General features: G+C 39.0%; 3 protein-coding genes across 5 annotated transcripts; 1 reads left to right on the forward strand and 2 right to left on the reverse strand.

The window, feature by feature from the left end:
* Positions 1-2,785: 2,785 nt before the first annotated feature.
* Positions 2,786-10,420, reverse strand: faf2 (Fas associated factor family member 2). Its single transcript, XM_034310258.2, has 11 exons — positions 10,269-10,420; positions 8,545-8,613; positions 7,336-7,470; positions 7,145-7,221; positions 5,898-6,036; positions 5,640-5,725; positions 5,452-5,543; positions 4,896-5,073; positions 4,624-4,795; positions 3,566-3,709; positions 2,786-3,232 (listed from the first exon to the last, which is right to left on the reverse strand). Exons 1-11 carry the CDS (start codon positions 10,329-10,331, stop codon positions 3,050-3,052), a joined length of 1,338 nt encoding a protein of 445 aa, XP_034166149.1. The 5' UTR covers positions 10,332-10,420; the 3' UTR covers positions 2,786-3,049.
* A 1,894-nt stretch (positions 10,421-12,314) lies between these two features.
* On the forward strand, positions 12,315-16,139 carry higd2a (HIG1 hypoxia inducible domain family, member 2A). The gene is made up of 2 exons (XM_026947039.3): positions 12,315-12,550; positions 14,827-16,139. Exons 1-2 carry the CDS (start codon positions 12,364-12,366, stop codon positions 14,991-14,993), a joined length of 354 nt encoding a protein of 117 aa, XP_026802840.1. The 5' UTR covers positions 12,315-12,363; the 3' UTR covers positions 14,994-16,139.
* A 2-nt stretch (positions 16,140-16,141) lies between these two features.
* Positions 16,142-25,403, reverse strand: cltb (clathrin, light chain B). 3 transcript variants are annotated; one of them, XM_026947036.3, is made up of 6 exons: positions 25,121-25,403; positions 23,320-23,363; positions 22,286-22,400; positions 21,487-21,598; positions 19,660-19,713; positions 16,142-18,919 (listed from the first exon to the last, which is right to left on the reverse strand). In XM_026947036.3, the coding sequence occupies exons 1-6, from the start codon at positions 25,305-25,307 to the stop codon at positions 18,748-18,750; spliced, it is 684 nt and encodes a 227-aa protein (XP_026802837.1). In that variant the 5' UTR covers positions 25,308-25,403; the 3' UTR covers positions 16,142-18,747. The 3 variants fall into 3 exon arrangements, with proteins under 3 accessions (XP_026802837.1, XP_026802838.1, XP_026802839.1); XM_026947037.3 differs by having other exon boundaries at positions 23,320-23,360; positions 25,121-25,394; XM_026947038.3 differs by lacking the exon at positions 19,660-19,713 and having other exon boundaries at positions 25,121-25,387.
* Between the last annotated feature and the right edge of the window lie 1,047 nt (positions 25,404-26,450).

Here is a 26,450-nt window from a genome sequence, read left to right on the forward strand (position 1 = left end):
CTCGTGATCCTGTTGCAGGAAAAAAATTAACAATAATAAAAGTGATTAAAAAAAACAAAACAAAACAAACGGTCGAGCGCATTATCCTACCTAAACCACTTCCAAATATTAACAGTGTTTTGCATGGGGTGGGGAAGATATTTAAAAAAACAAAACAAAAAAAAAGGAACCTGTATTTTTAATTTCAGTGAAATATCTAGACATGTGTGGGCGACTATTTAATCGTGCACAGTATGCATGCGTGTCTTAACCAGATCCCGGCTGGTTTTATCCTTCTTGTTTATTATTATTATTATTACTATTTTTTTCTAGTTTCTAAGTTCTAGTTGGCTTCGGGTTCCGGGGATTTCCGGCTCAGCTGAAAACTGCCATGCGTCGTACTGCACAGAACCGAGCGAGACTTTTAAGAAATGCTAAAGCTGATCATAATTAGCGCGCTTGGCTTGGTGTAGAAGGCCGTTTCTTTTTTTTTTTTTTTTTTGGCTCTCGATCACATTCGTGCTTCTGCTGTTGCCTCAGCGACTGAAACTGACTTGCCTGGAAAAACTCGATCACTGAAAGCCATATAGTGAAACGGTGCTAGATGTCTGTCGCTCCATTCACATTACGGGAATGCAATAGTGTGTGCTATGACTATGACTTTCACGTACTCTTTATAGCATGCCGTGCTAGTAGTGCCCCTAAAACGGTCAGTTAGCAACGTTCAACAGGGGTTTTTGACTGAGAATCTCTTAACTGTTAAAGGTTACTGTTAAGCGCGTGACGGCGCCTCCATAGCGCGCGCGTCCTCGCTGCGTCGTATTTTACTGCCCGCGCGATCACATCAAGTGCATCTGCCTTAAATTTAAAAGCGTGTATTAAAGGGGACTTAAAAGCGTTCGTCTTGCTCTCACCAAAACTTAATATGTACCTGCCATAGGGTCTTTTACCTTAAACAAGCACTATCTGTAAATGTTACGGTTTAAAAAAATTAAAAAATAAATTTAAAAAAAAAAAAAAAAAAAAGAGTTCAGCTGCCATATACATAAGCATTTTAGCTTGGGCAGGAGGGAGGGAGGGAGGGGGAAGTGGAGAAGGGAGGGATGGAGGGATGGAGTGAGGGGGACCTGACAGCTGTTTATACTGTACTCTTATTTAGATTTATAAGCAAATTTTCACAATAATCTGATTCCTTGAACCTCAGTGTTACCTGTACTGAAAAAAAAAAAATACACATACAAATACATAGAATCTTGTAGTCTTTCTGTGATCTGATTAATAAATAATCTCACAGCTTGTGTGGTGCAGTTGTGTTCCAATAAGCAGCTCCGATTCTTTAGGACTTGTGATTTGTTGATTGCTCCGTAGATGCCACTGATTGTTTACCAATAATTTTTTTTTTTCTTTTCTTGCTGTGGGCTCGTTGATTGTTTACTGTTCTAATACTTGCCCTGGGCTGTAGGGGGCGCCGCGTCCACTCCGGAGCCCCACAACACCCCACCACACACCCACATCTACACCACCCCGGGGCCAACAACAGGGCCACACCTGTTCTGTGTTAGGAAGTTTTTGTTGTTGTTTGTTTTTTGCTTTGGTACTTGCACATTTACAGTTACCTCATTTTTGCCATGTTTGTATTTGGAAGAAAAAAAAAACAGCAAAAAATTAAAAAAGCTAATATATATTATATATAGGAAATGGTTCTTAATGCTATAATTTTCATTCCATTTGAATCATATTGTTTGTAGCATTTAACATATAACTAGGTATAGTGTATTATTATATACACGTCTGTATACTGATTGAAATTTTTAAGATTTGTACTTTTTTTAAATGAAAGTTGCTAGTTCTGCTTTACCGAGTAGTGCAATCATATTTTTTTTAATTGTTGTGGCTGATTTGAGAGGGTTGTTCACTAATAAATGTATGATGTATACCAATACTACGCAGACTAAGTAATCCCTGCTTTAACAGACCTTGCACAATACAGCTGTTTACCATTACAATATCTGTCTGAAGCTTTCTTACACACACACACACACACACACAATCCAAGGTTCTTGTTTTGCGTTCACGTTAGCCACAAAGTTAATCAGAAATGCTAATAAAACTGCAATATAAAGCCATCAGGCTTGATTTTTATATGACAGAAAAACCCCAGCATTATACAACAGCTATTTGACTAGGAGAAATGAAGCGTGAGCTCACATCTGTCTGTGATTACCGCTCTGTCTGCTCTTACAACACAGCTTCATTCCTCATCATGACTTTAAAATTAAGCTCAAAATAGATACAGCAACATTCGCACTGTTTATCATTTCTCACTGAACCATTGAATTGCTGCATTTATAATTTAAAAAAAAAGAAAACGAACACAGCATTTTGTTCTCACAGTAACAATGCCTGTGTATGCTTTTAAATAAATATTGTAACTCATAACTTGGAATAAAGTTTTTATTCTCTTCATCCCCTACAAAAATATTAAAATCAACATGGCTTAAAGGTTAGCGGTGTCTGCACCAGAATGTTATCAGAGGCAAACAACAACAACGGTTTTAAAATGTTTAATTTAGAATAGGAAAATTACATCTTTACATGAGCAGCCCGTTCAGATGAAAGACGGGAGGCGTTTATGAATGACCACAGGCACACTATGGGCAGACTTTACTACTATAACATACACAGCCACAGAGAAAAGCTGTGGCTCCGCCCCTCCAGGTGAATTTAATGTTATGAGTCACAAACTTTCATCAACCCTTGTAATGGTCATTGTATGTTAGCTGGTCAACTTTGATTTGCTTAAAAAAAAAAAAAAAAAAAAAAAAAAAAAAAAAAAAACCAAAACAGTTGGGCTATATTCACACTCGTCTTTAAATATCTAGGTCGTATTTACAAGGCTGTTCACCTTCCACTTACATGAAACGTTACCTGTCAGGAGGATGGGGCAGATCCTTAATTTAATCAATGGGAGATTCAGCGATCCCTTGCACACAGCGGCCGTTTCACAGAGCCGAACAGAAAAGGGCCGAGTGCAATCGTGTGTGAGGAAGCGGGGTTTTTGGGCTGAATGTCAATCGTCTGTGAGGTCCTGCACGAACAGCACCTCGGAGCGGCTCAGGCCGGCCTCCTTTAGCGTCGGGGGGTTCGGCTGCTCCTCCGTAGGCAAACACGGCAGCACGCGGCGCGGGAAGCTCGTCACGATCTGGAATTTCTCCGGCGTCTCTTTCAAGGAAAACAGGAAGTCGTGGATTACCTAAAAGTGTGGAGAAAGGAAAAAAGGAACACTTACACACTTTCCACATTCCATATACATCATTTTCACAATACACAATGTGCATCCGGGTATTTAAACTTTCCTGAGATTTTGCTAACAAACTGTATAGCTGTATTACGAGAACCTAAGCTCAAAGGGACAAAAGAACAAAACAGTCCAAGCAATGGAGATGTCCAGAGTTCTAAAAGTACCAATACTGCCCATCCCTACTAATGAAATTCTTCACATGGGTTGAGACAGAGGCAAAAATTGATTTGTGCCACCTTTAACCCTATAATGCAAGCATGAGGTTGGATGTGTGTGTGGGCTTACCGTCAGAGACTGGGAAAAGAGGAAGCGGCGCTTTACGCGCGTGTCATTGGGCAGCTTGAACATGATTTCCAGGCAGTCTGGGTCGTCCTGTGGAGGCTCGGGGGGAAGACACTCAGACTTGCGCTCTTTTTCTTCAGCGAGTGTCTGTGAACATGGACAGAAACACACACAGACTTCACTATTACTGCACTGTTACACACACAACCACATCTACTTGTCATGATTAGTAAGATGATGGTAAGTAAGTACTAAGTTTTATTGTAAAACTGCGTGACCAGTCAGAATACACTGTACTGTGTATGTGACATCACCACTACTACTCAGCTAGTGCAGTAGATCTGGGCTGATCAACTGAGTTAGTAACCTGTAGGCAGGTAAGCGTGCTTGGTAGATGTTCGATATTGTGTACACCATCATTTCAGTCCCAGAGCATTGTTTAGAGAAAACAATGTCAGTTGAACATGGAAGTTTCTCAGAACAACCCCAATTTCAGATTATCCTTTAGTCATTCAGCCTTAACTATAATTCTGTTACAAAATGTGATGGAAAAACCCACTGCACTTAATCAGATTTTTTTAGATAGAATCTTAGCATAACATTGTAAAATTGAGTGCATCCCAAAACTCTAACTGAAGTCTCCTTGATCATAAGTCAAAGGAAGTATCGATTTCTAAAATGTACTCAGGAGCGAAGAGAGAGGAGGCTGTATTCAATCACAGATAAGCATGTGCTTCTTACGTCGCAGGCTTTTTTAATTTTGAAATGTGGCACAAGTTTACAGTGAAAAAAAAAAATCCACCTCTCTCGCAAAGATATTAAAAAAAGTGATACAATACTAAGAACCACAAATACTAAATGAATCGTCATTTTAATTAATTTAATTAACGTCATCAATAAGTCACTTGAAAGTGACACGGCAGTGAGTTAGGACATCTCATTTGATAAATACGTTTGTTCTCATTTCCTTTTCTCGCATATTTTTGCGAAAGGAAACAAGGAGGCACATTTTTAGAAATGAGAAGTGCCTCATGAACAGATGTGTAGATTTTGTTGATCACCCTCTGCCTCCTCTCCTCGGCTAGGCGGGTCTGCCGTGCCGCCTCTTCCTCCTGCCGCCTTTGCTCCTGCTCCTCCTTTTTTTTGCGTTCCTTCTCCTGATCGGCGCGCAGAGACGCCAGGTACGCCTCGTCCTGCTGCTGCCGCAGCACCTGCGTCTGGTTCCTCTCTTCCCTGAAAAACACGGGATCAAATGTCAGGATCGTCTTGCTTTTAAGCTTTTGCCTTATGCGTATGCATATCTAACATTTATGTATACAAATAAGCCTGTTACCTTTCGAGCCTTTCGGATGTCAGGTAAGTCTGATTGGCCTCCATGATGAAGTTGAGTTGGTTGATGAGATCCTCGGGCTGGATCAGACCCTCCAGCCTGCCCACCACAGTCATCTTGCGGTCCTTCAGCATGATCATGGCCAGGAAGGGATACGTGTTCTCCCGCAAAGCCTGAGACACTGAACACAGTCACAGTACACCATGGTTAAAGGATTACTCCAGTAGTTTTTAAATCTACCACTTATGCATATGGATTTTTATATTGACCTGTGTGGGAAACGTGCTGATTCAAAACTCACTATTACTGGAAGTCTAAGGACAATTGTTGGCGCAGTAACCCAGTAACCTACCAGTTGTTAAATTTGGTTTTAACTAGATTCTTATCAGAACTTTATACATTTCGGATAGTGTACGCCTACAAGCTTCAAAACCAATGCTAATGCTAATCTACGGCATGCCATCGTATGCCAGCTCAGACAAGTGCAAAAGACAGAAGTGGCACTAGTATTCTGGGGGGAAAAAATCCCTACAACTAATGCCGACTGTGGGACGTTTACCTCTGTATCCTTCAGGCCTGCTAGTGGAGCACGCCCAGAACAGCATCCGCGTGTTGATGAAAGTCAGTACCTCTTCAATACATAATGTGTTTCTAAGGGAGGGATTGGAGGAAAAGAAACAACATGAACTCATACTAACTGCAAAAATAAAGGATATGGATAAATACTGAAGTAAACAGAGTTCAAACCTGCAGAATTCATCAGTGTCCTGGTGGTCTTCACCATGAAGGTAAACTAACAAGTAGCGGAGTTCCCGTTTGGCATCGTTCAGAGCCTGAAAGAGGGAGAAAAAGCCAGAAAGAAGCTTTACAGTCTTTTTAAGCATAGCAGCATTTCTGACAGTAAATCACAGGTTTATATTAATGTGCTCTTTCTAATATGTTATTGTTTCTATAGCAACAACTTGCACGACAAAGGCGGAATGATGTGCAATCTGGTCAGCATACCTGACTATATGTTCCCTGGTAGAAAACAGGATGCGATCGTCCGTATTTCTCCTCAAAACTATGTATAAAGGACACGACGTCTCCGACGGGATCCGTGACGCGACCCCGTGGATCTGGCCTAATAAATCTCAGGGCAAACCTGAATACAGAGCAAAAACATATAAATCACTAATCCATAGCCAAATTTCTAAACTCAATATGCTATATACACTTCATATATTGTAGGAAGTTTCTCAAAATCCTCGAAATCATGTACATTGGCAGTACAAGAATTCATTTTTGTTAATTGTTATTCATAATTTCAACGTGAAAATTCCAAAAATTAAAATTATTAGCAGTAACGAGGACTGAAATTATGATTCGATAACATTTACAAATTTTATTCAGAATTTACATTTTCTAAACTGAGAAGCTTTGAAGCTCAACGCACTCTGAGGAAAGCGCTATCCGCCCTCTTCCGCATACATGAGCTCATAGATGCCCATGATTGGCTAGTGTTGCTCTGATCAACAGGGGAAAGAGAGTATGACATCCCTCTCAGTCAGAGAGCACAGCCAGTTTTGCTCTCTTGACTCCCTGTCAAGGACGGGATTCGAACTCACGATGCACTGACAATAGGGCAAACACTTATCTGTTGTCCCAATCGAGAGCCAATGAGATTACTAATAAATATCAGATGCAAAAAAAATAAAAAATACTACACTCTGTGGCCAACTATTTGTGGACTCCTGATCATCACAACCAAATGTGGGTGTTTCCCAAACTGTTGCCACAAAGTTGGAAGCACAGAATTGTCTAGAATGCTGTAGCATTAAGGTTTTCCTTTGCTGGAACTAAGAAGCCCAAACCTGTTCCAGCAGGACAATGCCGCTGTGCACAAAGCGAGCTCCATGAAGACAAGTTGTGTTAAGGTTGGAGTAGAAGAACTCGAGTGTCCTGCACAGAGCCCTGACCTCAACCCCACTGAACACCTTTGGGTTCTCTCTAATGCTCTTATGGCTGAATGAACACAAATCCCCACAGCCACACTCCACACTCTACTGGAAAGCCTTCCCAGAAGAGTGGAGCTTATTGTAACAGCTAAGCGGGGACTAAATCTGGAAATGGGATGTTCACTAGCCACATGAATGTGATGTCAGGTGTCCACAAACTTTTGGGCAAACTTTTTAAATGATAACATCTCCATATCATCACCCATGAAGTCAAGCAATTATGTTTTTAATATGAGTTTATTGATTTGTTATTACCTGAATATGTCCATAAGTGTGTAATATGTAAACCTGAACGGGAGCATTATCAAATAGTAACTCCAACCTAATAAACCCTAAAAAATAAAAAAAAAAGAAAGAGAGAATGAAAATGTTAAATATTTGATTTAAAAAAAAAAAAAAGAAATTTCAAAGAGATGTTATGAACAGGGATGAGTGAGAGAACTCACTCTAGGCTGAGGCCTTGAGACAATATAGCTATACACTCTGTGGTCTCCTGTGTTGACCTGTAAGGGTCTGGCGGGTGGCGGGTTAAACACACTCGGAACTCCTTCCTGTTCATTTAGTCTGTCTTGTACTGCAGCCTGAAAAAATATATACATAAAAAGACCAAATAAGCACTGTTTCTCAGAATGAACGCTGACCTCCATACATCCAGTCTGCATGGAGGATATTAGTCCAACAGTTCTACGTTTCACTAGATGAGTAATGACGCTGTATATTTTGACTTTTTACATTGTTCTGCTCCGGTTATTGCTGACTCGTTCACAACACCTTGATCAGTAACACATGCAAAGCACAACAGAAGAGTGCTCTGGGTGCAGATGAACATCTGGCACAGTGAGGTGCATGTGTGTGTGAAATTTGAGCCGTGTTTCTGCTTGCTGCTGAGCTGTCCCTCTCGAAAAATAATGACTCTGCACTTGTCAGATACTGAGCAGGTGAGTTAATGCCATTTCTAAACATATATATTAGCTTTGCTGTTGAATTCTCGATTCTGATTGGTCAGAAGGCGTTGATTAATTTTCTATAACAGACACTAGGTGCAGCTGCAAAACAGAGGTAGTAGTAATATGTTATTGTTATAGTTTCCATAGTAACAGCTTACACAAGGACTCGTACGATTGACGCGTCACAAACTAATTAAAAATGAGTGTAATTGTCGATTTGGTGACATTTGTTGTGAGGAAAAGAAACAAACTCTTTTAAAGAAGTAAAGCCCTGGGATTTAATGCTTTTTAAATGTGACCCTTCCAGGCTTTCCAGTAGGGCTGAGCAATGATATAATATTGATATCGTGATATTATGTCATAACGCACCTTTGTTTTTGTTTTTTAAACAAACAAACAAACAAAAAACCCTGTGACAAGAACTGACAGAGTAAAAGAAGGTCAGTTCTGGTTGTGTTTAATTGTTCATGGGATTATTGGTGAGTTGTGGGTGTGGTTTTATAAGTTAGTTTCACTGAGACATATAAATTAAAGCAAGACAGACAGTCAGGCAAAGCAAAGGGGGAAAAAAGTGGAAAATAGTAAAACTTGGAATTTGGCAGCAAGGGTTTATCATTTGTCTTGAAGTTTCATGAAATTCAGTTTCATTCTATTTATTTTTTATTTTGTTTCATCCATACTGAGCGCAGCCATCGTCACATTCATCACCTCGATGTTCCAGTTGTGCTGTTCTAATGTGCGCCGGCATTGGTCCATTGACTCCAGTCCCGTCAGGTCCTGTCAGGTCAAAAAAACCAAATGAAAAAAAGACTTATTCAGGAGCAAATCAAGAAATTAGACATGCTATTTATAAGGAGATTGCTTTATCGTAATCGGAAAAATGACATTACGTAGACAACATGTACACTTTTAAAATAATGTATACCAAGAAGAACTGGAGCAAACCCACATGGACACGAGAAAAACGTGCACCGAAACTCCTCACAGACAGTAACCTGAGCTCTGGAGCTTGTGAGACGGCGACGCTAGCCTGAAGCACCAACATGCAGCTCAGTCTGCTTACTTAATAAAACCGAGCAGCTTATCTTTTTACGTTCTTAGAATTAAGAGACACTATCTGGCCAAAAGTTTGTGGACAGCTGACCGTCACATTCATGTGCTTGTTGAACATCCCCTTCCCGATTTAGTCCTCGTTTGCTCTTATAATAAGCTCCATTCTTCTGGGAAGGCTTTCCAGTAGATTTTGGAGCATGGCTGTGGGGATTTATGTTCATGCAGCTATAAGAACGTTAGTGAGGCGTTGTGTGAGGAGGTCTGGGGTGCAGTCGGCGTTCCAGTTCATCCCAAACGTGTTCAGTGGGGTTGAGGTCAGAGTTCTGAGGTCGTCCACTCCAACCATGTCTTCATAGAGCTCGCTTTGTGCATTGTCATGCTGGAACAGATTGGGGCTTGACCCCTTACTTCCAGTGAAACCAAATTCTAACGTTACAGCATACAACGACTTTTACACAACTGTGTGCTTCCAAGTTTGTGGCAACAGTTCGGAGAAGAACCACATATGGCTGTGATGGTCAGATGTCCATAAACTTTTGACTGTATAATGTATTTATTTCATTGTTTTCATTTTTTTTTAATAATGTAAATCCAGACTGATATTTTTTTGGTTATGAATGTAAAAAAAAATGATCAGGAAAATATGACATCATGTAGAACTGATGTACACTTTTAACATAACAAACAGAAGTATTTATTTCTTTTTACTAATGGTATTTCAGCGCTTAAGGTTGTACACTGTTTACCAGAAGGTTGGGAGTTCAAATCCTGGGAGCTGTCACAGTCAAAACCCCCTGATGAATATATTTAAATGCAAATGACTCGTTGTATGTGAGCTGGTTGTCATCCTAGCTAGCAAGCTAGCCATCTCCAGAAATGCAAAACCCTTCATGATTAATCATAATAATTAATATTTTCAACAGCTAGATATGTAAATAAGGGTTAAAGCCAGCAGAAGGAGCGCGAGCTGTCTATCCTAACAGAATGACAAACACTCGCGTGCTGGGGAAATAACCGAGCCAACTAGCACAGCTAGCTAACAAAGTTGATACTAATTGACAGCTGTTAATGAGATTTGTTTTAGTTAAGTATAATACCTGGGGGTACTTTGTTTTATCAGCTTTATATATTCGCAATTATATTTCGTACAAATCCGAAAATGAAACTAAGCAGAATGAACTAAAAGGCTGAGGTAGGTAACCTAGCTACGCTGACGGAGACTGGCTAGTTCATTTAGCTCACGTTAGCTAGCTATCTAGCTGAAAAAAAAGATTGATTTTAAAATCTCACTTATTGTAATATGAACTGAACCCTACCGGAAATAATTATTCACTAAAAAGTGTGCTTTAGACCTAACCCGAAAACGAACCAGACGCTACCTGAAACTGGAGGAGTTTCTCAGTTTGAGCCTGAGATAATTCCTGCTCCTCTGGCGCCGCCATCTTACCTCGCCAATCCCCTTCGAACACAACGTGATGACGTTTAAGCCAAGGCGACGTCCGCTGACACGTCAAACGTCACGTCGAGGCTCTCGCGCCTCCACGCGCCTGCCGCCTGCTGTACTGGGGGAGACACGAGGGTGTGTTCAAAATTACAAAACAGGAGAAAGAAGCTGTGCTCCAAATGACAAAACAGGAGATACGAGGCTGTGCTCCAAATGACAAACCAGGAGACATAAGGCTGTGCTCCAAATGACAAAACAGGAGACAGGAGGCTGTGTTCAAAATGACAAAACAGGAGACACGAGGCTGTGCTCCAAATGACAAAACAGGAGATACGAGGCTGTGCTCCAAATGACAAAACAGGAGATACGAGGCTGTGCTCCAAATGACAAACCAGGAGACATAAGGCTGTGCTCCAATTGACAAAACAGGAGACAGGAGGCTGTGCTCCAAATGACAAAACAGGAGACAGGAGGCTGTGCTCCAAATGACAAACCAGGAGACAGGAGGCTGTGCTCCAAATGACAAAACAGGAGATACGAGGCTGTGCTCCAAATGACAAAACAGGAGATACGAGGCTGTGCTCCAAATGACAAACCAGGAGACATAAGGCTGTGCTCCAAATGACAAAACAGGAGACATGAGGCTGTGCTCCAAATGACAAAACAGGAGATACGAGGCTGTGCTCCAAATGACAAAACAGGAGATACGAGGCTGTGCTCCAAATGACAAAACAGGAGGTACGAGGCTGTGTTCCAAATGACAAAACAGGAGACATGAGGCTGTGTTCAAAATGACAAAACAGGAGACACGAGGCTGTGCTCCAAATGACACAACAGGGGACACGAGGCTGTGTTCAAAATGACAAAACAATTAAAAAAAAATTTTTTTTGTCTTTAACTTCAAGAGAGAAATAAAAGAAGGGTTGGTGAGGTAACAACTGTATATTATTTTGTTACAGGAACTAATTTGTTATGTGGACACTTCACAACATTAAACATATCATTATTTAATTAAAAAAGGTCAGCATTGGAAAATTGCTGTGGTATAAATGGGAGAAAACACGCTGAGAAGTGTTGTTATTGGAAAATAATCAACTGGTAGCCTATAACAGCACACTCTGTCCTGTTTTATTCCTTACTTAATGCCCAAGAAATCACTGAAATGGCCCAAGAACATTTCTACACATTTAACTTCAATAAAATTTCCAGAATCTATCTGTGTACATGAATAATAATAATAATAATAATAATAATAATAATAATGATAATAATAATAATAATAATAATAATCACATAAGATCCTGTATACTAAGTGAAAATGATGAGAAAAGAAGTCAAAATTTTGAGATACTATCTCATAGTTTCAAAATGCTAAGTCATAATTATGAGATAAGTCATCATTTTGAGATAATGTTGTGGTTCTAACATAACACTATATCGTGTAATGATGACCTGTAATCACAAAATTATGACTTGTTATCTCATAAAGTATGACTTAGTATCTTGAAATCATGACATATTTTATAATTATGATACAGTATCTTATAAGTATGACATAATTATGACATAGTATATTGAAATTATGATTTATCTCAGAATTATTATAAAGTAGCTTAAAATTATGACTTGTCATCTCATAGTATCTCGAAATTATGATTTGGTATGTCATAACTGTGACACAGTATCTTGACATTATGACTTATTGCATAATTTATGATATAGTATCTCGAAAATATGAATTGTTATTTCATGATTATGACATAGTATCTCGACCTTATGACCTGGTATTGTATGAATAAGTATCTTGAAATTATTACATTCACTAATAATTACGAGACAGTATACAGGAATTTCAAGTGCCGGAAATGGGCTTCCATGTTTGTTTATTTATGTATGTATTTATTTGTATTTAGCGTAGTCAAACTGCGTCCCTTCTGGCTAATGCCTACGGCGCATGCGCAAGACTCGCACGCATGCGCAGTACAGACAGGCAGGTGCGTTGTGTTTCGTGTTGGGGTAGATGGTCCATCATGGCGGCAGCGTCCACTCCTGTAGAGCAAGCTTCAGTGGCGGAAACAGCGCCGCCGATAGCCGCTGCTTTTGACCTGTCAGACCCGCCGGTTATCGACGGCTTCACGCCTCTTTCCCGGCCCAGAGAAGAGGCTTTTAAAGACAAGTTCATCCGGAAAACCAAAGAAAACCCGTTTGTCCCTATCGGTGAGTTCTGAACAGCAAGCAGCTAGGTTGAAATTAATAAACGGTTTGAGCTGCTTTTCATGTTAATAATGCTTTTTGAAAGTTTAACTCAGATGTCTGTTCTGGTTGAGGAGTTGCTCTGAAGCTTTATGTCCTTCATGAGACACTGTAACACCTGGCTAAATGGTGACCTCTGAGTTTCTAATAGCAGGACAGTGGACAGAAAAACAAACAGTGCAGTCTTCAACTTAACTTCAGTATTTGTTGATTAAACTTAATCATTTTAATGAATAAAACTCAGTTTTCTGTGAACTGAAATAAAAAAAAAAAAGGATAAATGACAACCTATGCGTGACACTATAGCGACTTATGTAAGGAATGGGGGCGTGACGTCATAGGAAAACAATCAACAACATTACCCCAAAGTGTTTTATTCCTCTTATACCACAGCACTTTGCCCCCAATTCCATTTTTTCTATTTATTAAAGCATGACACATACTTTTTATCCATTTATAGTTATATTTAATGTTGTGGCATGCCGGAGAAACGAGTTAGTTCATGTTATCATTTACACTGTAACAGCTATAAACAGTCGTTCCTTCATCAGCCTCTTTTTTTTCTGTCTTTTAAAGTTAACAAGACCAAAATAAATGAGGTTTGTCATGTTACTAAGAAACTGCAAAGCACAAACTCATCTGTCCTGACTTTTTCAGACTTTCCTGTGTCTGAAAACTTGTTTCAGAGTGTTGATACTGGAGACTTCTTCCTTAAATTTTAAATAAACGTCCTAAAGTAAGTTGTTACAGTTGAAACGCTAATGACTGAGAACAAGTGCGTTGATATAAACCTGTGATTTGAAATACAGCCAGAGCTGCTGTTATAGAAAATTAATCAACATCTTATGACCTGTCAGAATCCAGCATTCATCAGCGCTGTGGTATAAAATGAAAATAATGCACCTTGGCAAAGTTAGCTAATTTTTATTTAAAAAAAAAAAAAAAAGAAGAGTTGATTGTGGAATTCTGAACACTGAGAGGGAACAGTTTGTCCCTAAACATTTGCTCCCTTTCTCCGTACTCATGGGGATTTAGTGATGCGTATGAGCATCCCAAACAAACAAACCAAAACAGGAAGTCGCTGTTTAAATCAAGAACACTGAAACTGGACTTTAAAACCTCGAACATGAGTCTGTCTAAGATGTGATTGCACAGAAATGTAAAAATTGACATGGACTTATACAGTGCCTTGCATAAGTATTCACCCCCTGTGTGTAGCGTTACAACCTGGAACTTAAATTGACTTAATTGAGATTATATGTATATATGAATCTACACAAAATAGCCTGTAATATTGAAGTGTGTGTTGGGGGTCAATATAGTTTGCAAAATTATTTCTTTTATTTTATATCATTATTATTATTATTATTATTATTATTATTAGCTATTCACAAGACAACCATAGCCCGACACAAGCCAAAGAAAAGAAGAAAGCCATTATTAAAAGCTATTTAGACGCTTAGCACATTTGAAAAAGTTTCTATGACCAAAGTTGAACTTTTTTTTGCTGTTGATAGAAACCATTATTTTTGGCAGAAACCCAACACTGCTCATTACCCTGTACAGTGAAGCATGGTGGTGGTAGCATCACGTTGTGGGGGATGCTTTTCATCTGCAGGGAACTGGAAGCTGGTCAGGTTTGCGGGAAAGATGATCCCAGAAGAAATTATGAATCTCTGCAAGAGATTTGAGACTGGGGCGGTGGATCATCTTTCAGCAGGACAACGATTCTAATCATACTGCCAAAGCTACTTGAAAATTGCCATTCACCAACAATGTTCTCAGAACAATCTGAGAGAGCTGCACATTTGCAAAGAAGAATGGGCAAAAATATCAGGATCCAGATGTGCAAAGCCGATAGAGACCCGGTGATTTAATGTGTTTTATTTCTGGGCTCATAATTTTCTCAGAATATTTGAATCGCATGCATTTACCCTTGACTGAAATCTAATTGCTGCAGTAAACATTAATAACCAAACCAGCTCAGTATGTGGCATCTCCATCTTTCTATGTTCCTTGTTAAGCACAAGATGAAGCGTAAAAGGAGTCTCAGACTGCATGAGGTTGCTTTGAACGATCGGGTTTATGTTTGTTTTAAATGCGTCTTGGGTGCATTTACTTGGATAATGATAATCTGAATCTGGACACAACCCAAAGGATCTTGGATCAGACTGGTATACTTCGAATGGTTATGTATTTATTTATTTATTAAAAGAAAACAATTGTTTCCGGCTCTTCAGGTTGCCTGGGTACTGCAGGAGCACTGATCTACGGCCTCCGAGCCTTCAAACAGGGGAAGACACGCCAGTCCCAGTTGCTCATGCGCACTCGCATCTTCGCTCAAGGATTCACCGTCGTGGCCATTATAGTGGGCGTCGCTGCAACGGCACTAAAACCCAGACAGTGAAACGAGGGTTCAGAGTTCAAACCTGGCCGCACCTTTTCCTCATGGCTCGTGTGACCGACTGCCTGATCTAATAAAGTTTTTCTCGGTTGTCTTCGGTCGGCGAGTGTCGCGAGAGTGAGGAACCCTGCTGCAGTTAGGCGTGTTAGTTATACATTGTTGTATATTATCTTTTTTCCATTTAAGATTTCTTGTAAAATCTTGTAATAGAATGAGAAGAGGGGAATGTCAAACGTTCCCCTTGTGAAAATGAACAGGCCAAAAATAAAATGTTTGTATGTTTGATGGATGAAGTTTGCTTCTTGAGTTATGACATTAACCCTAAGTTCACACTAGCCAGCAACAAAGCAATCATGATTTCAGATAAAAAAGCGACGTTTGAATTGATCTTTCAAATTAGATATGACTCCGTAAAGCAACAAATCCAAACTCTCGGCTCAAATGATTCCTTGGACCAATCCAATGGCACGTGTGGTCTGACCTTTCTTCAGTTCCCCACTCACAACCTGCAATTAGATCCCATTTACTGTTTGGCGCACAGAAATGGAAGAACAAGTCGAATCTGACGGGTATGCCTCCGCCAGCAAGTCTAGTCCTGTGTGTTACTAATTTGTATGTCACAACTACCCTTTATATCAAACGTTATTTCAGACATTTGGCCTTGCTTGGATCATATCCAAAATCTAATCAGTTCATCTGTGGGTTACAATGATGATTCCGTATAAATCCTACAAACATTTGTTCTTGAGCTGATATGCTAAAGAGAATCTCGAATCCCAGACAGACACACGGACAGATTCAAAAATGGGCCTTGAGTTCTTGAACGCACTAGTAACATCTTTGTATGACGTAATGAAAACATAATGAAAACACCCCCTCTCAGTGGTGGAGGCATAAAAACTTATAACCGTGGCTTCATTTTATCTTGTCGTATACAACCATTTCTCATCAGAATTAAAATAACTATACAAACTACAAACAACTCGAGCGGCGTGACGCTTGCTAGTGTGAACATAGAGTAAGGGATATGAAAGCTATTAGTTTGGAATTACTTCATTTTGGTTGCACTATTGCTATCACTAAAAGGTCATGATGTTTTTTCACAATGCCAGTTGAAAAAAGTGGAATAAACAATCTCAACCATGAAAACCTGTTTTTTACATTTTTATTTTATTGAGTTCTGCATGTCAGAATTGTGTCCGCGTTTTCATACACACAATTACGATCGAGTTTGGAAACATTTCAGAAGCTATTCCATTACAATTCACTTCAACCTCTACCACCTCCTACCGTTTGCTAAAAGTGTCTCTAATAATGTGAAACAAACCTGAGATGATCATCCAGACAAAATACACCAAACCTAATGAGTCTTTCCTACATCCAAAGAACTGAATTGAGTTGTGTCTGGAAAACCATCCCAATATATATATTTTTTATTTTTTTCATTTATAGCGTAGTCAGGCATGAACATACAGTCTTTGGCAGCCAGTAAAAACCACAATCTGTCGCACAGCACAACAGAGCTGGTCCGCTGAAAGGCAAGTAACAGTTTTGAAATCTGTCTTGGAGAAAAAGGCCTCAAAGCTGTAAGACAGTAAATGTAACTGATGGTAAATATAAATATCTGTAACACTTCAACACATGCTCAACTGATTATATCTGAACTGGGATGAGATGACATACTAATTAAGGCAAAGCCTGCTACAGCTCAAATCTGAAATTTTATAATCAATACACGCGAGCCTGAATGGTATAAACAAGACCACCAATAAATAATCCACTGAACAAATAACCTACTTGAATATAACTGTTCAATATTTGTTAGTTTTCCAGAAATATTTGGGGGAAATGGGATTTAACTTACAATACAACAGGTTTGATGGAAATAGGAAAACAAGAATGGATAGAAGTCTAGAATTATTGCCAACCTTCATGAACTTGAGCAGAAATAAGCAAAACATGCAATAATCAATATTATGAGCTACAGTATGAATACGCTGTATTTTACTTTGAATGGAAAATTAAAATACCCTCGTTTTTGCCGTTCTCTGAAGAGTAACAATAATCCGCGAGTTTTCAAATCTCAGGTTAATCAGTGTAGGGTTAGCACAATGATAAAATTATTAGCAAAGTTAGCATAATTATAAAATTATTCAAATACTCCTTCAATTATGTCATTCTGCTATTTAGACCAATTAAAGCGTGTTTCCCAAATTGGTCTTTAGTGACTGGATCCCCAGACAGTCCACATTTTTGATAACTCTCATCATCTAAGACATCTCTGAGGCATTAATACGAATCTCAAATCCCACACTGTAGGATATCACTCGTATCGGACACTGCTGTAGGGAACAGAATTTGCGATTAAACGTTTTATGACATGTACGATTATTTGACCTGAAACACAGCAGTGTGAAGGCGCTGCCTGTAGACCGAACACGTGGTTACAGAAATCCGCTTCTTACATTTGTAACAGTGAAGCTTCGTTTGTCAGCGAGTCGACTCATCGGTGATCGTTGTAATAAAAAAATATGCATATGTAATCAGAACATTTCCATGGAAACCTCTTTTCAACATTTGACCATGTGGTTATAGTATAAGGGAAGATGACTGAATATGAATTAAAATGAATCTTTCTCGTATTCACATTTGTAGTGCTTTGCTGATTTATTTTAACAACTATTTAAATCTATTTTTTCTGACATCCAATTCTAAGTAAATGTTATTCTGTTAATTATAAAATTAAGGTAGAGTTTTCAGGCAAAGAAGAACAATCAACAATCAAAATATAGCGAACTTTTGTTCAGTTTAGGAAAAAAATGCCAATCAGCCATTTGGGAGCTGAAAGCGTCTACTGTAATAAGAGTCAAATGATCTGACTCGCTAAAAAAATAGAATAATAATTCCCATTACTAATCTGCAAATCTGAAGTTCGATGCTACCATTTTAGCTTGCTGGTTCTCTCATGCGCATGCGAATCAAACCAAAGAGCACAGTGCATTATGGGTATTCAGGACTGCTTGGGGATATGGTGGTGCATTTCAGACACCAAAAATACTAAAACAGCACATTTTGGACCAGCATTTTCGGTAGATGTCCAACTGTTGTCATTAGCCGCCATGTTGTGGCATTTAATGTGTTTAAAAGTGGAACATCTGGGTATCTCAGAGGACCAATTTGGGAAGAACTGAAGTACAGAGAGCCGGATAATAATAAATAGTAACAATATACAGCAACTCAAATTAAACCTGCAACAATTTTGATTTCTGTTCCTTATAAAATAGTTTCTTTTGGTAAATGTTGAACATCTGATACTGCTTTTGCTGTTTAATGTTAGCTTTCTTCAAAATTTTGATGCGTAACATGTCTTCAAGTACAGTGGCAGGATCATTTCTGCCATTTTGTCCACCCAGAGTCTCGTGTCTGTTTGATCTGTGTTTTTAATTTTGCTCTGAGGTGGTCTGAGGGTCACACTCCTGCACTTGATCCTCAACTAGCCTACTCAAGAGGCATAATTCTCCTTTTCTGGCATAAAAACAGACAAAAAAAAAAAAAACAATCCAGAAAATGCTTTTCTGTCAGTTGATACAGATTATGTGTAACAGAAATTTTTTTTTTTTTTTAAATTTCAATTCACCATACCCCTTAAATGACAGAAAGAAAACCCAAACATTTAGCGTGTGCTAAAATAAAGTGCGAGAAGGACGGAGAGGGAGATGGAGAGAAGGTGAGACGTGAGGCAGAGTGAGACGAGGTCTTAGCGAGCCAGCGGCGTCTGTTTCAGGGAAATGAGGACGGAGCGCATTCGGGACACGTCCTTCGTCTGGCGGCTCGTCTTGGGGTTGAAGTCGCATAGCCGTGCCACTTTCTCCCACTCGGTGCCGGGGCTGTCGTCGTCGCACTCCTTCAGAAAGGCGTCCTCTGACGCTCTACACACACACACACACACACACACACACACACACACACACACGATAAAATAATTAGGATGGACATCAAGGATCCTTTCACGGCAACACAGAACACATGCCATGCAATTCACCACCACTAGGGCTATATAATAAAAAATAAAAAAAAATCACAAATAATGGATTTTTAATTCATTTACTACAGTGAATCCTGTAGACGCACACATGCACTTTGACCACAGAGAACATCACAACCACTTTATATATTCAGCAAGAAGACCTCACACTCATACTAACAAGCGACAACGTGACAGGACGTCATTAATTTTCTAAAGTTAAAGACAATTTCAGCAAAGGTAACAATTAAGATTTTCTCAATTCAATGCAGATTTGTTAAGCAAAGAACCCGAAATAATTGGTTTTGGTAAATCACTACTCATGATTTTTTTTTTTTTTTTTAGTTTCTACTTGTATCTGATTCCTATGAAGCTCGGTCTAGGAAGCGAGCAAACCATTGTGAGCCACAGTTTGAATAAAATCTTTAAATGCAATTTTTTTTAAATGAAGTAGACGTTTTCAGAACTAGTGTATATACAGCCAAAAGTGTCCAGATTGCACCGTGTGAAGAGTTTCCCCCCAGAGCGCGTCTCTATCGGCGAGTCTCTCGGCGTGTATTTGATTAAGGAGGGGCAGAGTGATGAGGTCATTTCGCTGATTTGTCCTTGGCAGAAACTTTGGCAAGAATGTGACGGGAGACATACACAAAGCCTATCACATCAGAGTTGGGCTGTTTGTAGAAAGCCTTATCAGCGATCCTAATGCGCAAGCAGGCAAAAGAAGAAAGAGAGACAGACACACAAAGGGAGGGGGAGAGAGTCAGTTTTACACAGGCTACACACAGAGAGGTGGAGAATTCTCTAGATGGTGAGAAATAGTCATGAAAGAGAGCTTTCAGAGGTCAGTTGGCAAAACAGCATTCAAGTTTTCAGTCATTAAGGAACAAAAACATTGCTTGTTTTCAGGAAACAGGTAAATCTTACTCCATAACTAAATGATTGTTTACTGTATTAATGGCAATTGTCCTTTGAGCGAATAGAAAATAATGAATGTTTTTGGAATGGAATATGCCATAACCTGCCTTAAATATATCCCATATTTCTAAAAGCTAGTGCTGTTGAAGTTTAAAATCAAACCAACCTGTTTTTCTGTATCAGGTCTGTCACAAAGTTCGTCAATGCTGGAGTAACACAGCTTATTCAGACTGAAAACTAATCCAGCACATTTTCAGCATTCTCGATAATACAAAACCAATTTTTTTTTTTTTTTGCCAACACAAATGTAAACTAATTCTGATAGATTTCTGGAGGGATGTTTTTTTCCCAACTAAAATTAAGTCTGGAATCAAATCCCAAGTGTTTTTTTTTTTTTTTTTTTTTCCCCCCCATTACACCTGGCACATGGAACACATTCAGGAGTCAGGACTTTGTTCAGCAGCATGGCTTGTCATCACTTGTAGCATGCTGTGCAGGTTGCTTTTGTTTAGCCATCATTGTGACTGACTAGCTTTTCAGCACACATACAAAACCCAACCAGGCTCCTCAGGGCTAGCATGTAATGACGTGTTGAAGTGTAAACTGCCTGAACCAGCTGTTAGAATGAAAGCAAAAATTAATCTGGTAAGTCTTCACTTTAATGGAAATCACTTGAATGGAAATCATTTGCTTCCAAAAGCAAGTTTTTCTAAATAAAGACAACCCTGAATGCTTGTCATCTTCAAACTGCTTATTCATTTAGCTACATATTCACTACCCAGATTTGCTGTTGATAATTCAGAGGTCTGTGATAACAAGTGTTTGATTATCGTGATGTTTTCATCTTAAAGACACAATACGAATAAAGAATAAAGAATCTATTGAGTAAGGAATAACACACTGGGTTATGACCGTGCTGTTATTTGAAAAGAAATATTTCTAAATTTAATACATTTTATAAAATATACATTTTTACTGACTAGTAAAAAGCCAGTGTGTGTAGTGCAGCAGGCGCTGAGATTCAGAACGAGTTGCGCGTGTTATAATTACAGCATCGAGGTGTGTTGCACCACCCTGACCAAATATACCAAATAAAAACTTACTGTTTTCCAAATGAGGGGGAAAAAAGCCCCACCTGGCAACTACCACTAATAAAAAATATACTGGACATGTAGTTATCTTGTTCGCGCTGATTTGTCCACCCCACCATTGTTACTCACAGTTACAAGCAACTGACTGGACATCGAAATTTATTCACATATCAACAGCTTCACTTTTACTGCAGTCATTAAATAAATATATAGCAAATATGGCAACATGTTATTTACAAGCTAACTATATTGTTAAAGAAATAAATACTCTGTGTAAGAGTAATAAACACTCACGCTACTGTTGGTGTGATTTAGTTGAAACAAGGTCTCCAAAAGCTGTCGTATCTCTCATAGTTACTGGAGAGGTTTTTACTTCACTGACATTCTGGCACAGACCCAAAAACTGAAACAATCTCAAAGAGAACATATTCCTTCAGTTTCACCGCTGTCTTTTGTGGTGAAATACCTGTTGTTGACTTTATTCTTCTCCATTTGCTCCTGTTGGTGAGCGTGCCAGTCCTCCAGCTCCTTCTTTGCCTTCTCCCTCCACTCAACTTCTGCTGCTTTGGATGCTGAATCTGCAGAACAAAACAAAAAACAAACCTCTGTGCAACTCCTACAGTACTAATTAGATGGTTATACGTATATAATGATCGAGTAGTTCCAGAGAGATCAAAATAAATAACGTTTAGATGGCTAGTATGCAGTTTTTACAAAAAGAAGTATCTGAATACTTATTTTCCCTCACTGTCCGCTAGCCTTTCATTTACCCACCTAAGATGAATAAGCTGTGATTGAAACTAAATTTCTGTAGAAGGTTTCGACTCGGGAACACCGCTACAATGATCCTGAAGTCATGCTGTACTGACATTTCATTAAACAATACCATGACAAGTTGCTCTAAGCACAGAAAGTAGCTTTACTCTCAGTACAAGTTATTCAGCTATTAAAGAAACAAGTAGATGTGATAAAAGAAAGACAGGAAACAAGACTTTCTGGCTCCTGCAGTATTGTTTTTGCATTTGGTGTTGGAATAGGAGAGAAAAATCCAGTATCACTGTGTGGTGATATTGGTTTTTTCAAACTAAACTATTATCTAAATTAGTTACGATCCTACAAACGTATCATCAAATCTCTTGTACATGATCCTGTTTCTTCCTTGATAATTATAATCAGACTATATCTGCTCTGCACATTACTCATTTTTTGTATTCAGCTTCGTGGTCCAGAATAAGGACAAACCGGGCCGTGTTATTAGGTCATACCTAACTGTTCCAGCCGTGCCTTCTGTTCCTCTCTCCACTTGCGTAAACTTTCAGGCTCCTGCCGCTGCACATCAGCCTGGGCGATAGCCGCGTAACCGTCTGCTATATCGTTGGACTGTTGAAGGGATTGAAATCACAAGCTAAAGGAATAGTTCGGCCAAAAGTGATGCATGAACAACACATTTTTTTTCCTCAAATCAGCCAAGAGATTTATATCGCTTTTCTCTGTCGAGTCCCTGTGTCAATTTCCTATCGCATAACTGTACCTGTGTAATTTTCTTTCACACAAAAATACTCACAGCAACAGCAGTTTTTCCCAGATGTGCACCACATGACAGCATGGCAAAAAATCTGGTGCCCTACTTAACAGTAAACTACTCCTCCTCCTTATTATTATTATTATAATTATTATTATTTTTACTAACCAAAGAACCCACAGTCTCCCCCCGCTTGTTTTCTATGGGCTCACAAGAATGATGTTTGTGAATCCACATGTCAAGAAATGAACTATTACCAGAAACAAATACACATCTTTCACGTCCCACGTCCTTTCCCCTTCAGTGAACTGTCTTGGCGTGAATTTTATTAGCGTTTGGTCCAACTGCTGAAAAAGCAGACAAGCATCTCGTGTATTGGGTCAGCAAGGGGTCAAAATCGAATATTCTATAGCTAAACCGTAGATGTTGGTGCCTCTGCTGTCTTCCCTCACAATGTACACTACCGAGTAGGAGACACAGCAAATTACTTTTAATGGCTGACAGCAAAAAAGCTAGTTGTGCCAATATTTTAATTGTCGTAAAAACTGACAACTGCAATGGCAAAATGTTCGATTCTGTGCTTCAGTGTCCGGTGGAAAATTGCTAAAAACCAAAAGGAAATGTACTTGGTACTGGCTTATGGGTAAACGTAAAGAGTTAGAATGTAAAGAGAGATAGAGTACAGCCTGGCTAATCCAGTTGACCCCAAAGTCAAATCGGTAAACATAAATATTTAAAGTGTTTCTTTTGTAAGAAAAGGAAGTGTATAACCCTTACCTGAAACAATTCTCCATTCATAGTTGCTCCTCTGAACTCATCTGCTTGGGGGGGAAAAAAAAGTTACAGATCAACTCTCAACGAGTTACTGTTGTTGAGCAATGGTTCTTTTGTTTAAGAATTCAGAAAACACTACAGGAGCGTCACTGGAATCCTGAAAATCCTGTTCAGCTGCTAGTCATAAACGCTCAAAACGGGATGGTGAAAGTAGCTACAGTTGAGAAAACTTTGCATTACTCTCACATCAAAATGATACACCAACAAGACAACAATATCAAGCACAACGACCAGAAATGCTAACGTCATAAGTGTGAAAGATTCAGAATGGCATTTCTGATAAACCTGATACAACTTTAACTTTCAGGTCTCTCGCTATTGTGGATATTAAGCAGATATTGGTCTCTCTGAACACTCTGATATCATTTTATCACCTTCTCCTACTTTGTGAATGGTCAGAATTTTTGTTTTAGGTCTTAAAATGATTTAAGTCTGTTTGAACTTTTCTCACGTAAAATAAACACAAACACGGGTTGACTGTTTTAATCATTAGACTCATCAAAGTTATTATATTTAGGGGTCCAAGCACCACAGGCAACTCAGACCTAATGTCTTCTATTAGTGGAAAATTCAGGAATAGAAAGCTCTATGGCTCCGAAAAATATATATTTTAAAAAAATGTAAACAACGTTCATGAAATGGAATGTCCGTGGAATTTATTTTGCGATTAAAAGCCCTATTCGGACGGGATTAACTTTATACGGGATTCTGAGGTAATTCCTCTGTGATTTTATTTTCGTCCAGATCGGCCACGTCTGGGTTTTTCTTCATTTTCAGGAGAAGAAAGAAAATAAAATCATTAAGAACAGCCAGATCCTGCAGTTAAACCCTTGCCAGTTCCTTAAATATCTAATATTATATATATGATGCACGTGACACAAACATCCAGGTTCATAGAAAATACAACCCGGTAGAAACTCACTCCTCTTGTGGTAATTTTATTGATGATATTTGAGTTTTATCCCCGAGGAGACGGAGAGTAAAAACGCTGACAGGGTCGATCCGGATGGCAGTAAAGTCACAGAGGAGCGCCTGTAATACAAGAAATTTCCCCAGAAACCCCATATAAATTTAATCCCATCCCTGATAAACTAATCCGATCCGAATAGGGCTCAAGAGTTACAAAATATCTGAGAACCACTTAACTACAGTGTGTCAAGGGGTGCACAAACTTTTGACCTTGCTTTTAAAAATAAGTGTTGACTTGGTTCTGGTAATAACTGACAAGTTATAACAGTTTTCAATAAAAAAAAAAAAAAAAACACTTCAATGTACAGTACGTATTTATTTCTGGATAAACTAATATATTAACATAAGGAGGTTCTCTGTGAGATGCAGACCATTTTAAATCAGCTGTAGCCAATTAGCTTAAAATTACCGCTAGCTAATTACAATATAAATTAGCCTACAGCTGACACAAATAATTAGATAATTAATATAACTACATAAAACATATATTAGGTTGAAGGTCTTGTGGGTGGGTAGCTAGCTAGCTAACTAGCAAGAAAACTGACGTAAAGGATGCTAGGCTGCTTAGCGTTAGCTATTTACCCAGCTAAGTAGTCTAGTTGAAATTGTCAGTTTATAAGAGTTCACAAGATAAAACACTAAACCCCCCAAATATTTAATGAAGACTTTATTGAAATGGTGTTTTTATTATTTATTGAAAAAAAAAAGGTTTATTAGGTTGTTTGTTTAGCTGAGGTAGCTAGCCAGCTGATTAGCGCATTAGCGCAGCCGTTACCTTCGAAAGAGTTCGAACTGAAATGTGACGGTTGGGATTGTGCAGCTTCTGCTTGTTGGTCGCGCGCCTCGAACTCGAAGCCGAAGCCGTCCTCGTCATTCTCGATGCCGGCGATCTCGTGCTGCTGCTGCGCGAGGAACTCGGCCGCGGGGTCCTCTTCCGCCTGCAGTCCGAACGCGTCGGCCATTTTCCAGCCAGTAACTGACTCACTGCCACTCGCTTCACTCACTCCAGCTGTGGTGTTCTCTCTCTCTCTCTCTCTCTCTCTCTCTGTCTGTGTCTGTGTGTGTGTGTGTGTGTGTGTGTGTGTGTGTGTGTGAAATGAAAACTAGCCAACTGGCTAATTCAACCGTTCGGTACTAAATAAAGACGCGCGAGCAAACACACACTGGATTTTCTTATTTTATTTTTTCTTTTTTTGCATTTATTTAAGGAATATCCTGAAGGAGCAAGTGGGCAGGTCGTATCCCAATTCACTCACACAAGTGCACTACTTAGAATGCAGAATTCCTCCTCTACCTAGTGACAGTAAGGAAGTGAGCTGTACAGCTTATTTTTTGCGTTTTGTCACCATCTAGTGGACGTCTGTGGAACTGAACTGAATTTTGTAAACAGACAGTAACAGTGAATACACAGGGACTTGTCTATTCACTTAAAGGTGTGTAATTGGTGATATGGTGAAGTTTTCTGTAAGGAGATGTTTATTTAACATTCAGGGAAGGAGTCTCCAGTGTCAGAGCTTTGTTGCAGGCTGTAATTCTAAGCTTTTTTTTTGCCACTTGAATGTCTTCAGGACAGGGGTGTGTGTTTATGCTTCTGAAGCTGGGGAAGGAACGGCTGTTTATAACAGTTACGACGTGATAACAGGAGCTAACATTTGGCAAATTGCTGAGGTATAAGAGGAACAAAACACTATGAGTCATTCTGTTACAAGGAAATAATCAACTTCATGGTGTTTAGAGTAACGTCATTCAGTGTCGAGATGCATCACACCAGCCTGTCACTGATTCTTTTCCCATAACAGCACATCCAAATAAATTTTATTTCTTACATGCAACACAATGGAAAAAGACTGAAGTTCCACCATATTAGTCATCTCTTAGAATTTATGTTTAATGTCAAACACCAAATAAAATTTTACCCTCATTTTCTTTCTTTCTTTCTTCATCTTTTCACTCTTTCATCTCCTTTTCTTTCTGGACACATGTTTCTTTGTTTCTGTTTGTATACTCCCACTCAGATGAAGATGAGAAGGAACCCTAAAAGTTGTTAACACACACACACACACACACACACACACACATATATATATATATAAAATGAATACTAT

This window comes from Pangasianodon hypophthalmus, chromosome 13 (assembly GCF_027358585.1).
Source record: "Pangasianodon hypophthalmus isolate fPanHyp1 chromosome 13, fPanHyp1.pri, whole genome shotgun sequence".
Classification (NCBI taxonomy): domain Eukaryota; kingdom Metazoa; phylum Chordata; class Actinopteri; order Siluriformes; family Pangasiidae; genus Pangasianodon; species Pangasianodon hypophthalmus.

Coding starts and splice junctions, on each gene's coding strand:
- higd2a (XM_026947039.3), top strand. CDS start 12,364: ATGGCGGCAGCGTCCACTCCTGTAGAGCAAGCTTCAGTGGCGGAAACA. Junction 12,551..14,826: donor AAACCCGTTTGTCCCTATCG/GTGAGTTCTGAA, acceptor CCGGCTCTTCAG/GTTGCCTGGGTACTGCAGGA.
- cltb (XM_026947036.3), bottom strand. CDS start 25,307: ATGGCCGACGCGTTCGGACTGCAGGCGGAAGAGGACCCCGCGGCCGAG. Junction 22,401..23,319: donor TGAATGGAGAATTGTTTCAG/GTAAGGGTTATA, acceptor TCCCTTCAACAG/TCCAACGATATAGCAGACGG. Junction 21,599..22,285: donor GGCACGGCTGGAACAGTTAG/GTATGACCTAAT, acceptor TTTGTTCTGCAG/ATTCAGCATCCAAAGCAGCA.
- faf2 (XM_034310258.2), bottom strand. CDS start 10,331: ATGGCGGCGCCAGAGGAGCAGGAATTATCTCAGGCTCAAACTGAGAAA. Junction 4,796..4,895: donor ACATCCGAAAGGCTCGAAAG/GTAACAGGCTTA, acceptor CGTGTTTTTCAG/GGAAGAGAGGAACCAGACGC. Junction 3,233..3,565: donor TCTTTTCCCAGTCTCTGACG/GTAAGCCCACAC, acceptor CCACACTTTTAG/GTAATCCACGACTTCCTGTT.